This window comes from Martes martes (genome assembly GCF_963455335.1).
Source record: "Martes martes genome assembly, chromosome: 3".
Lineage (NCBI taxonomy): Eukaryota > Metazoa > Chordata > Mammalia > Carnivora > Mustelidae > Martes > Martes martes.
In genome coordinates, this window is record NC_137890.1 from 56881087 (window position 1) to 56899247 (window position 18161).

General features: G+C 44.5%; 1 protein-coding gene across 2 annotated transcripts in view; it reads left to right on the plus strand.

Annotated features, from left to right (window-relative positions):
• Positions 1–6159, plus strand: part of LRCH1 (leucine rich repeats and calponin homology domain containing 1) — a 195538-nt gene extending 189379 nt beyond the window's left edge. Inside the window, exon 19 of one of the 2 annotated variants that reach the window (XM_080798073.1) lies at positions 3644–6159. In XM_080798073.1, coding sequence (XP_080654199.1) covers positions 3644–3754 — 111 coding nt within the window. In that variant the 3' untranslated portion in view covers positions 3755–6159. The remainder of the gene's footprint in view (positions 1–3643) is intronic. The other variant, XM_080798076.1, reaches the window with a different exon arrangement.
• The last annotated feature ends 12002 nt before the right edge of the window (positions 6160–18161 follow it).

An 18161-nucleotide genomic window follows, 5' to 3' on the forward strand; every position in this document is an offset into this window, starting at 1 on the left:
GCTAGGGCTCTAGAAAGAGTTGGGTGACGGGCTGTGAGGGAACCTTACTGATTCTGCCACTGGAGAAGCAACACAAAGCGCGAGCTCTTCAGGGGCCATGGGAAGCACTACGTTTATGGAAGATACTCCTTTATGACTCTGCCCTGTGCTTTAAAAGGAAACACAGCGGTGGTGCCATGTTCTCCAGGAAAGCCGCTAGGCTCCTCTAAGGATGGATAAATTTAAATGCATTTAAAGTCAGTGTGAACGTACAGTGATCTCTGCTTTAAATCCCTTTCATCCAGGTTTACGTGGCCCCTCTCTGTCACTTCTGATCCAATTATAAATATACAGCCATTCCTTCTCTCTCCCAACTTCTGGGTCACTCCCCCCAAAACCCCCTGGCCTGTGGAGGGGCAGGACTAGTGTGGGGGAAGATGGCCTTCAGGCCATCCTTGCTACCCTCTTTGTTTCCACCAGGCTCCCCTCGCTCAGCCTGTCAGCCAGTGCCTCAACTTGTCATTCCTATCAGTCTTCATTCCAGTCCTATGGTAAAATAACAGAACTCCTGCGTTTTTATGTTTCTGTTACCTTAGGCCAGTCTTTGTAGGTACCTCCGACACCATCCAAGTAATCTGAGGGCACTTCTGGGTTTCTTCAGGGCATCTGAATGAAAGGAGAAAGGCAGAAAGGAATTGAGCAGTACCTTTTTATATCCTCTGTGTACTTCTCATTGCCAGCTCTGAGGGTAGAAGTGAGACTTGTGGGCTCCACACCGGCTTTAGGAGTGAGGAGACCAAGAAGGTGAGAAATGCCGCTTGGAAAACTAAAGGCCAAGCAAGGTAGCTCGGTCTGTGTCGTCTCCAGAAGTCCTATCAGTGGGAGGTTGAGACCTCAGTACTTTCCCCTCCCTGTCTCTTCAGAGCCCCTAACCCTTCCCAACCGTGGCCACTAGCTTGGAACCCTGGAGCTAGCACTCCTCAGAGGGACCAGTGCAGCCATTAATGGGGCCGTGTTGCATCTCAAGCAGGACTGAGTTTAGGGCACGTAGCCCCATAAAAGCCATGCTGTACACAGAGTTTAGACCCTGTGGAAATATTAGTACTTGAATTCAGGCACAGTTAGGACTTAAACACTGTGGTCAAGAAGCAAAGTGTCTTTCAAAATGCCTTGGGAGTATTTATCCTTTGAAGATTTCTATTTGTGTTCCTCACCCAGCGTCCCATTGATCTGTTACTGCTTTTCTCGATGATTAATTAAACCAACGTGTCTCATAAAACCCTTTGTAATTTGATCCAAATACTTCTTTAGAGTTTGTTGTTTATCTTTTAATTAATTTGGGGTTTTTAAAAAAGATTTTATTCATTTATTTGACAGAGAGAAAGTACACAAGCAGGGGGAGCAGCAGGCAGAGGGCAAAGCAGGCTCCCTGATGAGCAGGGAGCCCGATGTGGGGCTCAATCCCAGGACCCTGGGATCCTGACCTGAGCCAAAGGCAGATGCTCAACCAACTGAGCCTCCTAGAAGCCCCAGTTTGGGGTTTTTGTTGTTGTTGTTGTTGTTGTTGTTGTTGTTTTGACACTTAGAAGCTTTAAACTTTAAGGCAATCAATTATTTTTATCTTTTGTAATTTTTGGATCATTTTTTAGCTTAGAAAATTCTCCATTTATAAGAGAAAATGTTAATGATTCATCTCTGTTTTATTAGGAGAGATGTTCACTTAACTCTTTATTAATTCATTTCGAATTGATTTTAGCATATGGTGTAAATAGAAGACTTTATTTTTTTTCTCCCAAGTAATGCCTCGTACCAGGAGCTCAACCATAATAGTGGCCATTTGTAATTTCCAACAAAGCCTGATGTCAACTGGGGTGCAGTGGAGATCATAAGAATGGGGTAAACACACCCCTGCCCCTGTGGAACCAACCTTAGCAATGAAATGCCAGATTGAGGTGCTTTCACAAGCCTGTGACAGGTGGCATGGGGAAAGGATCTACCTGACATCTGGCTGTGGCCCATCTTGGCCTCATGCATGGCTCGTGATGCCCACCTCACACAGAGCCTCCCATCCTTCCTCAGGCTGACATGGGGCTACTAGGTTGTCTAGCAGCATAAAAGAATGTCCACCAACTATGCCACTGACAAGATAATCCTATTATGGTACAGAGCAGACATGCAAAATAATGGTTAAAATTGTGTTCTAAGGAATCAGTTGCCTTACGTAGACGTGGCCATTTCTTAAGACCTGGTGCCAGACAGAGAGTCTGAGGTACTCTGCGTTTACCACAAGTTAGGGAAGGAGGAGAGATAGGAGTCATAAGGTGATGGAGAGAGTGCAGGAGAATGACATTTTCAGATGGTGGAACAACTTATTGGAGATGTCACGGCATGTCCTTTGAAGATTTTTCTAAGAGCAGCATGTCTATATCTGCGGTAATTTATGGAGAGCTCTGCACTGAGGAGGCAGGAAGATCTGGTTCTTCAAGCAAGAGTCACATGAAATGAAGCAGAAGTGTCCAAGACCCTAACTGGCCTCATGTTAAACCCTGCATCCACTGCCTGGGGTGTGATATATATCTCATTTAAACTGTCCTTAAAAACAGCACTCGTTGGTCTGTGGAGGACATACTGTGATCTGTAGACAAGAGGAAGTATTTGCTGTGGAATCTTTTCCTAGCCAAGGAGATTCCCCTCACTCCAGAGCCAGATGACAAAGGTGTGAGATTATTTTGTTGTGTTCTTTTATAAACTGCATCGTTGAGCATGCGAGGTTCTCCACCCAAGGAGTGATTTGCGTTAATTATTTTCCTTGACTTGTATGTACCGGCCATTTCCCAAGAGCAAAAATACAACATGAGAAAGTAACAGGACATTTGTGTCTTTGACAGTTTTATGAAAGAGTCCTAAAAGAGAGACTGTTGAAGGCTGTGGTTAAAATTACTTTTTACAAGGCTGTTCATACACCATGAAGAAAGGATACCAAGGCTACCAGCATACCTCTATTTCAGAGATCACAGCAAATAAAATCAAGGTTTATGATCAGTAGAATGGCGCGTGGTCTGTATAAATGAGTGTACTAGTTCCTTTACAACGTGTGAGAGGCTCTGTGCCATTTTGCTTTACAAGAATGTAAGCTAATATAGTCTTGGTGTTTGGTTTCCACCTGACTCTTTAGCTCCGTTATTTAGCATACAGGTTTTTTTTTTTTTTAGAGGATTTTTTAAAAGATTTTATTTATTTATTTGACAGATCACAAGTAGGCAGAGAGGCAGTCAGAGAGAGAGAGAGGAGGAAGCAGTCTCCCTGCAGGGCTCGATTCCAGGACCCTGGGATCATGACCTGGGCCGAAGGCAGAGGCTTTAACCCACTGAGCCACCCAGGCGTCCCCCCCCCTTTTTTTTTTATGTTTCGATCTATTGCTTATTTCAAGATGCTTGGGAGACTTTCTGAAACAACCTTCACCTGTGAAAAATCGTCATTTTCTCTGCAAACATGGAAAAGATCCTTGCCAATGGGTTGAAAGCAAGGGTGGGAGCACAGTTCGAGATGCTCAGACAGGCCTATGTCAGAGCTCAACTTAACTCCTGTCCATGGTGTCCTCTAAGATTTTATGATTATGTTTTTGGTCGTCTAAAAATTAACATTTTGTTCTTCTTCCTTTTAGGAAAAACTGTGTCTACCCCACCACATCCTTGAAGAGAAAGGCCTGGTCAAAGTGGGCATTACCGTTCAAGCCTTACTAGATGTAACGGTAACAAAGACTCTGTTCACATGAAACCAGCTCCTCTCCTTTGGGTCGGTTCAGACTCTTGTCTCATCAGAGATCCTGAACTCTGCTCTCAGCACCTGTTCCTCCTACCCTCCCGCTCACTGCCTGTCAGCTCCCTGGCTCTGGTTGCATTGAGGGGAGGACAGAAGGGAAGATTTTCTGCCTTTCAGAACGGACTTCCACTGTTAAGATTTGAGAGATGTTGACCTTAAAGCCAGTGAGGGAGCTGTCACTGAAGGACTGAGCAGCACATCAATGCCTTTTACAACCTCCTTCATCCCTTCCACGCTCACCTACTGCCATTACCAACACACCAAGCACAACCGTTTTTGCAACAAGATGCACTCGTTTTATTCCAACCAAACTTCTTGTGTATTTAGTGGGGGGAGGGGGACTCAATCAGGTATTCCACCACCAAATTTTTCAAGACGTTTCTTGAGACCATTGCCTTTTAAAAAACTATTTTCGACATACAAAATATTTATATAAATATTATTTATTAGTGAGTTGTTATTCATCCTTTGGATGCAAATTGTAAATTAGGAAACTATTTTATTACTGCTTTTTTGTGGTTAAACACTTTATTTTAATATTATAAATACTGAATTATTTTCTATCCTCTTTGGTGTGCAGTAGTTCTAGGTCTCAGTAATCATGTTTTCTGGTGTATGGGACTCAGCCAAAAAAGAAAAAAAATAGCCAAAAACAGGTGCTTCTGTGACAAGAACTGTTTTCTGGGGAGGCATTATTTACACTTTGGTTTATGGAACATTGGTTTTATTTATATTTCTGCATTCCATCCAGTTTCCTACATTCCAGCAGCCCTGTTATCCTCTCATATAACGAACTGACTGAAATCAAGAGAGCACCCCAAAGTTATTTGTAAATAGCTGTGATGAAAAAAAAAAAGGCATATTAAACTTGAAGATGAAATGTGAACAATTATTTTTTTGGATTCAGACTTATTTTGGTATGCACAAAACATTCACATTTTAACACAAAGAAGTAGTAAGTGTTAGCATCATGTGTCTTGAAGTATAATTTTGCACTGTAACTTGGCTAACGAAAAAGTCTAGCACCAAAGGTAGATAGCAAGGAAATGGTCTAGGTAAGTAGAGGTAATAAAAAGTGCATTGTTTGATCAAAAGCTTTTGTAAGGACAGCTTTGACTGAGTGAGCGAGAATGGCGGACGGCACATGGGACCTGGATCAGGAAACCAGCCCTTCTCACACCCGCCAGTCTTAAAAGAGGAAATGATTCAGAGATGCAGACGTGTTCATTGTGTTGTAATTTAGTTGGCGCTTCCATAAAACGCTGCGAGATTCACGGTCTCTGGTGTGAGACTACAGAAATGAGTTAGCCAGTTGGTGGGGCAGCTGCCTGCTACACCAAGGCAGGCTTAGGAGAAGGCTTAGGTAAGTGGTGTTTGGAAGACTGAGTAGCCTAGGAAGGAGCAAGTTCAGTCAACACATGACTAGAGAAGAGCCAGCAAAGGAAAGGGACCACCCGTGTTGGCTCGAGACAGCCACATACGGCATCATAGACACGGTTTACCTGCATGCGCGTTGACCCCGCAGTTACAGATAGCCTGGTCATTCGTCTTTCAAAGTCTTGTGAAGGCTGACCGCGGCTTCACTTCTGTGAAAAGCCATTGTAAGTTTTGAGAGCAGCAGCCGCCACCATTCATAAGAGAAATAGAAGGGTGAATGCAAAACAAGACACCAGGAGGGCAGTATGCGTTGAATACAGACGACCTTCGGTCAATGCCAAGACTGCCCTCTGCTGGGGGTGAGATGGGGGGCAGTTACTGGAAATGGTCATTTGGATTGGCAGCTAGCAGTTATTTCCTATCAAATGTACTGTGCACTTTAACCTAACTTAAAATATATTTTAATATTCTTCTGTACTGCACAAATACGTGTTTTGTCAAACAGCATAATGATGTAAAAGAGAAAGGCATCTTGGGCAAAGAGTGTATTCAATGTCAACAACATGCCAAGGTCGATATAGAAATAGGAATTTAGATTGCTGCACCTTGATGGGCATTCAGAACGCAGGGTCCTGAAATATTTCTTTACGTGTATATATGGCAAACATGAAGCTCTGTAATCCTTGTTCCGAGAGATTTTTCCCCCAAATTAAAAATATTTCTTTTGATACTAATCTTCAGTATTTTTCTTAAAGTTGGCTGTATAATACAAAAGGCTTCAATATTTTGTGCAATGGCTTTTTTTTTTCTTTTAAATGCAGTCCTTGTATGGCTGAGACGTCTTCAAGATCCTTGTACACTGTTGATATGTGCAATAAAATGTGCATGGCCAGCTGAGAGTACCGTAAGTGGACAGAATGTACATAGTGCAAATATCCTTTCTTTTATTATTTAACAGCCATTAAAACTTTGAATTTGTACAAACCATCTTCTGCCTGACTTACCCATCCGATGCAAAGGTTGACCATAGTCACAAAAGAAATCCTAGGGTGTTGTTGCGGAAATAGAGAGTAGCAATTATCTAGTGTGTGTATATGTATATACACACTGTGTGTGCGTCTATAATATATGTATCTTCCGGCCTTTTTTTTTTTTTCTCGAACTAAAATCTTCCCTGGAAGCGCAGAACATACAGCAGTTAAAAGCAGCGTTGCTGTGGTGAGGGGGAGTGGAGGGGTAGACTTAGGACCCTCCACCTGGCCCTTGGGTGGCGGCTCCAGAAGGTGTCACCGAGGAAGCCCGAGGGCTGTGTGGTGCATGTTGTAGAACCACAGGATCTGGTCCTCTCTCCTCAGCTGCCCCCAGTGGGATCGGACCCGCAGAGAGTAAAGTGGCTGACATGATTGTGTCCCCAGTGAAGCCAGGCTGGGGTTTTTCCCACACGCGCAGCCTACCTCTGGTGAAAGGGCAGCTGCTTTGAAGAATTCAGGTGAAAACACAACACAGGACACCAACAGCCCAAGTAAGCAGGGACCAGGGTCAGGGCCTCTGCATTCAAGATCCGTTCCTCCTGAGTTGAGAAAACCAAGGCATGGCCGACAGTGTTCCCATGGGCAATGCTGCTCCTGTGCCCAACCTCAAGCTCTTAGGTATCTTAGTCTATCACATGTCACGCAAGTCTAGCATTCACAGACACTCGGCCCTGTCAGTTGGCTGGAGCACCTGGGGAACATGTGAAGGGCAAGCAAAAGGGAGGCCAGGGGGGCAGAGCACTGGGGGGGACCTGGCAGGCAGAGGGGGTGGGGGACATTTGCACTGGGGTCATCCATCCGGTTCAGCCATATGGCATTGGCTGCAGCAGGGGACTGTCCCAGAGACCAAGTTCTGGCCACCAGTTGCACAGGGGAGCTTCCCAGTTCTTCCTAGGTGAGTCCAAGAGATCCAGGCAGTAATGACCCCAGTGGGGCTGGTTATCTAATCTGCCGTCTCTCCCAGGAGGTCAGCTCAGAGGGACCAGACCCAGTTGAGTCTGGTCTCAGGGGATGTATGAACTCAGGGAGTTCTCTTAGGAGCTGGTGCTCCTTGTGTGGGGGGCCTGTGTATAAAGCAGGGCTCCACTACCTTTACTCCTCACACCCACATACAAATGGGCCATCATAATGGCCAAAATTCATTGAATGGCTACTGTGGGTCAAGTGTTTTTCTGAACTCTAAACCTCATTAAAACAAGGCTACTCGTCTATTTTGTTCTCTGTCAATTCCCCGTTGCCCGGAACAGTGCTCGTCAGCACTAAAAAGATGCCAGTTAGAATTAACGGACTTCGCATACAGTATTTTAAAGATTCTTGCCAAAACGCCATCAGGAAGGGACTTGTGGACACCTATACTCAATACCACATACATCAGGGAACTAATGCCTCCTAAATAAGAGGTGTTTGTGGTTCTTACCTGACGTTGCCCACGTGGCTATTGTTTATTGATTCGAGTAGCCTCCTTACTCAATTGCCAATAAGTCTCTTCCCCAAGATTTTCATTCTTTTCCTGGTGACTGGAGGCAAAATTCATAAAACCTAGAAGAGACCTAGAGGATAACACTGACATTCAGAGAGAATTAGGGATAAGCAATTTGTTCAAGCTCACATCAGTTTAAGACAGAGGGCAAGGCAGGGTCAAGTTCAACTGTCCAGCTTGTGTCCTTTCCATTGTACAGAGGGCATCCCAGCAGAGCTGACCTACTGACATTCCTAGAGTTTGTTTGTTTGTTTGTTTGTTTGTTTTAAAAGGTCTTGGGCCATTCTTAGGATTTAGAGATACAAAAGAAGGCAAATTTGTGGGATAAAACTTGATAAGCTGAGCCCATTGGGACTGGTTTGAGTGCTAGCTAAGACAGATCAAGGCCAGGGAAAGAGGTTGACAGAACAGGCCCGGTGGAGAGGAAGTGTTCCTCCCACTGAATGAGGTCGAGGAGGATGCTTCCAGTTTCCTTGCCATTTCTCTCCCCCAATTTGGTAAAACATTACTATAGGTTTTTTTTTTTAATTTTTGGAATTTTTATCTGTTTATCAAAGTGATACACATTTATCATAGAGATTTTCGACAGTATGAAGAGGTCGGAGAAGATCACCTGTAATTCCATCATATAGGGAACTGTTAAACTTTTGAAATCTTTTCTTTGAGACATTCCTATGTATTTTTTACACAGGACAACCTTACATACTTTTTCCCCCCTTGTTAATACTAGAGTATATGCATTTTCCCCAAGGTAATACTGTTTGCTCAAAGACAAAACGGAGTTCCCTGAACAGGCACTAATAATATTTTAGAAGCCCCCTCTAAAAACATCTAGTTGCTAGAATTACATGGTCTTACGTGGGCAGTACCTAAAAGAAGCGGACAGACCCTGAAATAAGGGTAAGGGCCATTAGGTCTTTGGAAGACAAAGGGAGTCTGCAGGAGATACTGCTCGAAAGGGAAAGTGGCCAGTAGGAGGTATGTTTTTAAGTCAGCCCTACAGTGAAAGACTGAAGTTCAGTATTGGAGAGAACATCTCATACCTCAGAATCCTCCCAGCCAAAGTCCCAGGAAGTATTTATATACCCCCAAAACCTCCCTCAACATCATGCCTAGAAATGCTTAAAAAAATAAACATACGCCCCTTTAAATGCTTTGCTTATATAAGAATATAAGGAAATCTCGGGGGCACCTGGGTGGCTCAGTTGGTTAAGCGACTGCCTTCAGCTCAGGTCATGATCCTGGAGTCCCAGGATCAAGTCCCACATCGGGCTCCCAGCTCCACAGGGAGTCTGCTTCTCTCTCTGACCTTCTCCTCGCTCATATTCTCTCTCACTGTCTCTCTCTCAAATAAATAAATAAAATATTAAGAAAAAAAAAAAAGAATATAAGGAAATCTCCAGGAACCCTAAGCAGAGAGGGAGGTAGAGGCCAGAGTATTACAATGAAGGTGAAGCCATGACCTTGCTGGGAGCACCAATCCATCCTCTTGACCAAGAGACAGTGTATTAACTAATAGGAACTCTGTGATGGAGACAAATACACGGACCCCGTCAAGGTGAGTCCTGAGTTGGACCTGGAATCTCTGAGCAAAGCCAGCCTCCATAAAGGGCTGAATATTCATGGAGAGGATAAAGAGAAAAGTAGTCTGTCTACGAAGAGAGATGACAAGAAGAGTAGCCATCCTTGGGGGAGAGGAAGTGGGAAATGTTAGCTCCTGTCACTACTGGTCTCATCCTCCACAGATCTATGCTTTGAATTTCTACTGCAACTGTGGCCTGGAAACCCCAAGATGAAGAATATGCACTTACAGTGTCTCAGGCTGGCCACATTCCAGGACACCAAGGAGAAGAAAAATCAGTTCCTTACTGAAGCAGGCCCCACAGGTTCCCCAGGTGACACCCGGCCATGGACGAGCAGCCCATGCAAAACTACAAAAGAGGCTCTGAGACTTGAAGCCTCAAAGTTTTTTTGCAACTGAGATTTGAGGGCAAGACCCGATTGGAGCTGCTAGGAAGCTATTCAAGGCTTTATCATCTTAGTGTGATATTAAGAGGAAAGTAAGTACAACACAGGAGTGGCGAGATATAAAGAGATGGTAACTGAGATCTTTCCAAAAGTGATAAAGCATTTGAATGCTCAGATTCAGGAAGCACAACACATTTCAAGCAGGATAAGTAAAAATACATCTCGATCTGTAGTGATCCGGTAAAAACAATCCTAAAAAGTGAAGATATGTCTTCAGATTTCTTCGTTCTGCCTTCTAATGGCTGGGCATTCCACTTGGTAAAGGCTCTCGGGGACGACCATCTAAAAAGGTAAGTAGGATCTTCCCCCGGCAGGACTGGAAATCTGTGTCAGCCCACATCCAGGGCTCAGAGAGCTGTGCCCAAGCAGAAGGTCTTAAGAAGTACACCTATTTGTGGGCAGAGGACACTGTCCTGGCAAACAGGTCTGGGGCTGAGGATTGTTGCCTTAAGTGTCATGGAGAATGCAGGACAGACATCATCAGGATGGTAAAGAGGCCTTTTCTGTTAAGGTCAAAGAGAGGATGAGACCAAAGGGATGGGATGCAGTTAACCGTTGAAAATCCATCTGGCCATTCTCTGTGCTTTTTGTATGCAGGACTTGAAGATCGATTGGTTCAGCAACAGTCAGGAAAAACAAAGCTGCTGAGGATTTATAGAGGGCAGTGGGGGCAGACTCGGTATTTTACAAGGTCACATGGGGGTGGGGTGGTGGTGGGATTGGGGAAGAGAAGCAGGGATGGGCAGGCTGCCTGCTTTCTACCGCGCAGAAATGTCAAAGTACTTGGCTAAGAAGCTCCCTAAGAGCTATCACTTTTCTTTGAGAAGTAAAAGAAAGCTCTTGATCTCTTAGAATGTGATTTCCACATAAATACCTGCTAGAGTGATTAAAGCTGGGGTTGGGGACAGAGGGAAAGACATGCTACTGCTTGAGGAAGTTTCCATACAGGCAGACCTTTCCCCTCAAAATATTGTCTAGTCTCCTATCTTCCCAAATCCTTAGTGAATGTTCTGTAAAGAATATTCAAGGGGCGCCTGGGTGGCTCAGTCGGTTAAGGGTCCCGCTATTGATTTTGGCTCAGGTCATGATCTCAGGGTCCTGAGATTGAGCCCTGCGTCTGCTTCATGCTGAGCTTGGAGCCTTCTTAAGATTCTCTCTTAGAGAGAGAGAGAGAGAGCGAGTGAGCATGTGCACATAAGCAGGGGAGGGGCAGAGGAGAGGAAGAGAATCCCTAGCAGAGTCACTGCTGAACACAGAGCCCAGCCAGGGGCTCCATCTTTTGTGCAGGCTCTATGTTTCGTTGCCATGGTATCCTCAAGACCCAGAATAGTGGCTGACATGTAATAGCTGCTCGATAAATATTTGTTGAACAAACGCCTTTGCTTTCCGTTCATTTTCCTTTCCATCCTTATCACTCTATTGAAAACACTCATAATAAAGTCATGGGTCCCATCCCAATGGCCTCTTTCCAGTCCTTGTTCTATGTGATCTTCCTGCAGAGGGAAGCCTATGGGATGGTTGAACACTTGCTTCTTGAAACCCTAGTGCTTTCTTCTGGTGACATTTTTCTCTCTGTGTTCTTTTTTCATTTTCTTCATAGTTTTCTCATTCTTTTTTTTTTTTTTAGGAGCGCTTGGCACTCTTTTCTCCATGTTGAAGATCTCTGCGGGCGCTCACCAGCAGTCGTGACTTACAAATGTACAAATCTCTGCAATTCCAGGTCCAACTTCCCAACCGAGCTCTAGCATGATGTAGCGCTGGGTATCTTAAAGAGCCTTCCATCTCACAGTATTTAAAATTTAACTCCCTGTCTACCTTCCCAAACCCCATCTTCTTCTCATGCATTTCCTGATTCAGTGGTTTCACTGCCTCCCCAACCTCCCAAGCTAGGCATTGTAGGGTCATCATCAGTGTGTCCCTGCCCTGTTAGCTGGTCACTAAACCATGTAGACCTTCCCTCAGAAAGGGGAGATCTCAGCCCCAGCATCTCCTCTTCATCCCTGCCACTTTAGTGCCAGCCTACTACTCTCCCAGGGATGAGTAGTCAGTGGTCCCTCTGGTCTCACTGTCTCCTGCTCCTTACCATCCTGCCCCTGCTACTACAGTCATATTTATAAAACACAAATCTCGTGTCTCATCCCTGCTGGAAACACCCTCGGTATCTCACCATTATTTATGTGGTAGATTTCAGCACCATACCTGCCTTTACAATCTGTTCATTGTTTGCTGGCTAACGCCCTCTAGGGCAACCACTCCGGTCTCCTCTCTTCCTGGGCCTTGCTCCGGTCTCTGATGTCTCTGTCCTCTGTGCTGCGGTGACTGTTTGGAATGTCCTCTCACTTCATCTTGACTTTGTGAAGTGCTACCTGGCTTTCAAGACTTGCAGTCAATGCCTTCCTTTTGAGGGAAGCCTTTTGCACTCCTTCCAGATGATCTCTTACTCCTTGGTGTTCTTGAAAAAGAATTTGGTCTGCTATATACGAATGTTCATTTTTTTTTTTAAGATTTTATTTATTTATTTGACAGAGATCACAAGCAGGCTGAGAGGCAGGCAGAGAGAGAGGGGGAAGCAGGCTCCCCGCTGAGCAGAGAGCACGCTGCAGGGCTCAATCCCAGGACCCTGGGATCATGACCTGAGCCGAAGGCAGAGGCTTTAACCCACTGAGCCACCCAGGCGCCCCTCGAATGTTCATTTCTTAATACAACCCTTTATTAAGATCATATTGGACAAGATCATTTCACTGGGGAAAAGGGCATAAAAAGACCCTCAATAATTCATCTGTTCTCTTATAGAAATCTTAATAAGAGTAATCATAGACCTAAGTGTGATAAAGAAAATGAAATACCATGGCTGACGCCTACTGAGTGGTCACTACCTGACTGGCACCAGTCAAGGGCTGTCTCCCCACACCCCTGGGAGGCAGCACCGACCGTAACTCCTACTTTGCACGGAGGTGACTTGTTCAAGGTCCCCAAGTGCTAAGCAACAGTGTAGTTTGGATTCAGATGCCCTGCAGTCTGTCTCAGAACGCATGCTCTTTCCATGTTACTATCAATCCTTGCTCTACTGCCTGAATGCCCTTGACCAAATACCTACAATCATAAAAATAAGAGTAAATAGTTGAAGCCTTTACTTGGGTTATTTTCTTTGATCTTCACAATGACCCTAGAAGTAGGTCCCATTATTATCATCCCTCTTTTGCTCATGACTGCAACAAAAAGTTGTCATAGAGCTCTCTCTATCCCAGTTCTTTTTTTTTATTTCAACCATTTTATTTTATTTTATTATTTTATTTTTTATTATGTTATTAATCACTAGTCATTAGTGTTTGATGTAGTGTTCCATGATTCATTGTTTGCATGGAACACCCAGTGCTCCCAGTGCAATAGGAACCCTCTTTAATACCCACCACTGGGCTAACCCATCCCCCCACCCCACCCCACCGAAACCCTCAGTTTATTTCTCAAAGTCCATAGTCTCTCATGGTTCATCTCTCACTCTGATATCCCCCCGCTCATTTTCCCCTTCCTTCTCTACTGTCCTCCGTGCTATACCTTATATTCCAGCTCTGATGGAGGGCCCCAAATAGTGGGTACTCTGTACAGTCACCTTTGAAAGGGAGGTGTTAGGTCACTTGCAAAGGGGATGTGAATCCCAGCTCTGTCCAGCATCCTCTGTGAAGGGGCTAAGAAGAGTTGAGGAGGCCAAAGGTTTTCAAAGATGTGGGGTGCTGTGCACTTCCCCAGTCTTGCCCTGCCATGGGAGAGGGGGGCGTGGTCTACCTCAGGCCTCTGTAGATGGGCATACAGGGACTATTTGGAAAGGCTGATGTGTGCTCTCTGGAGTTTCTGATGCAGGGGCCTGGAATCTGAACTCTGGCCTATGGGGTGGCAGGAAGGAGAGAAAGGAGCTGCCCTAGGAATGAACTGTGCTCCTCCCTGGGGTGCGGACGGGACACGGGCTTTCCCAGACACAGTACCCCACCCCCGCAGGAGGGAACTGCTCTGTGAGGTTGCTTTGAACTCTCCTGGAGGTAAGTTTGTGGGGGGTGCGTGGAATATGGCTGCAGCAGAAAGGCAGTGGGACAAACCAAATTATGAAATCCCTCAGAATAGAACAACCGAATAAGGCTTGTTCAGGATTATCTTCCTTTTTTAGAATTCATATTTAAAAATCAAAATGATAATCCCAGCGGCTGGGATAGCCTGTCTGCACTATGCAGCAAGTATGGGCTGGATTAGTCTACGTTAAAGGCCAGAACGTTCTATAGTCTGTCAGGCCTTCTTTGTATATAGCTAAGAAAATGAGTTAGTTGCTATTTGCTCTAGAAAACTTTACTTTTTAGTGTGTGGCCTATTGTGATTGTCCTGATAAAACACTGGGTGGCAGTATTTTTACTGAAATGATTTCACAAGAGCCCCTAAAGCAGTAGGTTTCAGTCTTCTGAGAAGAATACTCCTGCTTAACCAGCAATGAACAAAAAGGCAGTATGCCATCAATCCCCCGCTGCAACAGTCTGTGGTGTAAATTATGACTCTAAATGCAGTGTTTTAAACACAAACACACTCACACACACACACGCACACCCCAGGATGCCAGAACTACCATCCTGATAAACATCTCTTGCCTCTTCTAGTTCCCACCTCTACGCCCCATTTTTAATAGTATTTGAATTTGCCTAATAAACCCAGTGAGATGAAACATATTAATATATTTGACTGGTTGAGTAGATACCATTGTCATCCCAAAGAGACAGTGCTAGGATTCTCTTCTTTACCTACTGTCCCCGGGAAGTGAACCTCTCATTAAACATCGCCAGTGACAGAAGGCTGGCACCTGGTGCCGAAGAGACGTGAATGAAATCGGAAATCTAATGCTCTTGGATTGGAGTCCTGGTCTCGGGCCAAATACTAGGAGGGTATAGATCCCTCTGATTTCCTCTCTGAAGATGAAAAGGAAATTTTCTCCTGGACTGGCGGGGGCCACTGAAAGTCGAGACAATTTTATTTCCACGGCTGACCAGCCTTGGTACAGGGTAGGCATTGAATGCACAGCTGTACTCAGTGTGCTGACCCCCACAATTCTTTCCCTTTACTCAAAAAGTTGTGGTAAGAGAATTTCAGCGGGAGAGGTCTCACACATGTCACATGATCTGCAATATGTGACTATTCACATATCCTTGTACGTATCACCATAGCAGTGTGTTAAGGACATTATAAAGAACACACAAAAATATACATTTTAACAGGAGGGAGATGAGCTAAAAATACAGACAGAAGCTCTGTCATACTCCAGTGAATGGCGTTGTGCACCTTTGCAGGCGAGCACACCTCATTGTGAAGTCCAGCACGGATGGCCCGGTCACTAACATCTGGATGGGATGATGGTGATCTCGAAAGCCATTTTCTTTTGCCACACGCCACAGTCCCGTGAGTTAGCTGGTGCCGGGCTCTCGTCTGCCCCGTTTGCAAATGAGGCATCAGGCCCGAGGTACATTGTGGACGTGGGAATCACATCTGGTTCTCTTCTTCTGGAAATCTCGCTATTTCGCAGAGCAAGTTATGATAATTCTATTTTTTAAAAAGTGTTTTTGAATCAGAACTTAAAAGTCCTAGGAGTATAAAGAAAGGAAAAGGCATGAAGGTGTGTTTCTGGGCCTTGACACAGCGGGTGTCTGCACTGTTGGTTCTCTCTGGCTTCCAATATTTATGAAATATGAAGGTTTAAAATTCATGTTTTACAACTCAACATATATACGCATAACTTCCAGTTGTAGAAATGATGCCATTCACCAAAAATAAAGCCCTTTGCCTAGCATCCTCAATTCTGAAGCTCGTCTCCTTTCCAGAAGTAATGGCCATTATTTTCATTCGTACCTTTTCCTAGGAAATATTTGTATCTATAGAAAATATACATATTGTGTTGGTGTTTTAAAAAATGTTAACAGTATTGAATTAACGTGCATTGTTCAGCAGCTCATTTTTACTTGTAAATGTTTTGGGGTGTTTTCATATTCTCTCGACCACAAGCAATCCTGCAAGGCTTTGCAAGTATGTGAATTCGTACCTGGCAAGCATATAAATCTTAAGTGTATGGGCAGGTGCATTTTCAGAGTGGACACACCCAGGAAGCGAGCACCCAGATAAAGTAGTAACAAGCCTCTCTTGCTCCCTCTTGTGCTACCTTCCCATCTCCTCTCCCAAGGGTCCCACCCTTCCCCGGTATGGTAAACCCATCCTGACTCTTCTAACACCCAGATGAATATTGCCTGGCTTGGAACCTTACATGAGATGGCACAAAATGATTTACACAGGACGTAACTTTTTGTCTGGATTCCTTTATCAATATTACATTTGCAAACCATCCATGTGGCCGCATCTAGTAGCACGCTCATTATCATTACTGGAGAATATTCTGCCTTCTGAATATACGCCCATTTTACCCATTCTTATGTAGATGGACATTTGGGTTGTTTCCAGTCCTTGGCTATTATGAGTAGTGCGGCTAAGGACATGCTCAGGCAGGCTTTGTATGCACGTGCTACGGTTGGGGGAAACTTGAGTGGAACTGTGGGTAGGGGCACGCATGCTCCAGCTCCTCAGACCCTGCCAGTTCCACTCCTGCTAGCCGGTCACTGCTCAGCCCGGCAACACTCAGCATTCCTGCTCCCCTAACGTCAGTCACTCAGGTGAGTGTGCAGTAGTATTTTATTATAGTTTTTATGTGCATTTTCCTGGTCTTAAGAAGCACATTTTCGTGGGTTTATTAGGCATACTTCCGTCCTATTTAGTGAGCTACCCATTCAATTTTTTTGTCCAGTTCCCTGTTGGTCTACATCTTTTCTTAACGTGAATTTGTGGGAGCTCTTTAAATCTTCTAGATACAGATTCGTTCTCAGATATGTGTACTGCAAGCAACTTCACCCACTACATGGTTCGCCTTTTCACTCTCAATGGTGGCCTCATTGAATTGTATTCTTTCCCTATTTTTTTTTTTTAAGATTTTATTCATTTAAGAGAAAGATAAAAGAGAGCACAAGCAGGGGAGCAGCAGAGGGAGAGGGAGAAGCAGGCTCCCCGCTGAGCAGGGAGCCCAATGTGGGGCTTGATCCCAGGACCCTGAGATCATGACTTGAGCCAAAGGCAGCTTAACCAACTGAGCCACCCAGTCGCCCCTGTATTGTATTCTTTCTTAAGAGGATCATAAAGAGGATTTTACAACATCTATAACCCAGGAACTGTGTGTCTATTCCTTTGCCTCCTTTTATATTTGATTCTGTCAGGTGCCATTTAGAAGCACACAGAGCTATTAGGAGGTCATTTTGGGGTTATTTTTACTATGAAATAATCAAGGTGGTTCCTTATAACGTAACTTTGAGAATGATTTCTGGTGGGGGAAACATATTACATTTAGGCATATATTAGAATTCATCCCTCCCAGGCTAGTCTTTGCAGCCCAATAGCAAGCTTTAATTTACTGGCTTCCTATATATATCCTTGACAGCCAGTTCTGTGTTGAATTGAAAGCCTTTGTCTTTTTTTTTTTTTTAAAGATTTTATTTATTTATTTGACAGAGATCACAGGTAGGCAGAGGCAGGCAGAGAGAGATGGGGAGAAGCAGGCTTCCCACTGAGCAGAGAGCCCGATGCAGGCCTCGATCCCAGGAACCTGAGATCATGACCTGAGCCCAAGGCAGAGGCTTAACCCACTGAGCCACCCAGGTGCCCCGAAAGCCTGTCGTTATTAGAGTTATCACTGCCTATGCGTTGGCAATTATTTATTGAGTATTTAAATGTTTTTTGCATTTACCCTGCAAATGGGCAAAGCAAAAATTTTCTTACAATGTTGTGCCAGCTTGGCAGGGTATAACTCCCAGTTATTAAAACACTAATCTAGGTATTGCTATTACTGGATTTTGCAGATATAATTAAAGTCCCTAATCAACTGATTTCAAATAAGGAAGATTATCCTGGATAATACAGTGGTTCTCACCCAATTAGGCCTTAAAAACAAGGCTGAAGCTTGCTTGATAGGAAATCTCATCTGTGGGCAATAGCCTCAGCTCATACCTGTGGTGTCCCATCCTGTTCAAGAACCTTTCTGTTGGGGGCGCCTGGGTGGCTCAGTGGGTTAAGGCCTCTGCCTTCGGCTCGGGTCGTGATCCCATCATCCTGGGATCGAGCCCCACATCGGGCTCTCTGCTCAGCAGGGAGCCTGCTTCCTCCTCCCTTCTCTCTCTGCCTGCCTCTATGCCTACTTGTGATCTGCCTGTCGAATAAATAAATAAAATCTTTAAAAAAAAAAAAAAAAGAACCTTTCTGTTGGCCTGCCCAATGGATTTTAGATTGTTTAGACAGCCCCCACATTCATATAAGCCAATTCCTTGTAAAAAAAAAAAAAAAAGTGTTAATATATACTATCTCCTGCTAGTTCTGCTTCTCTG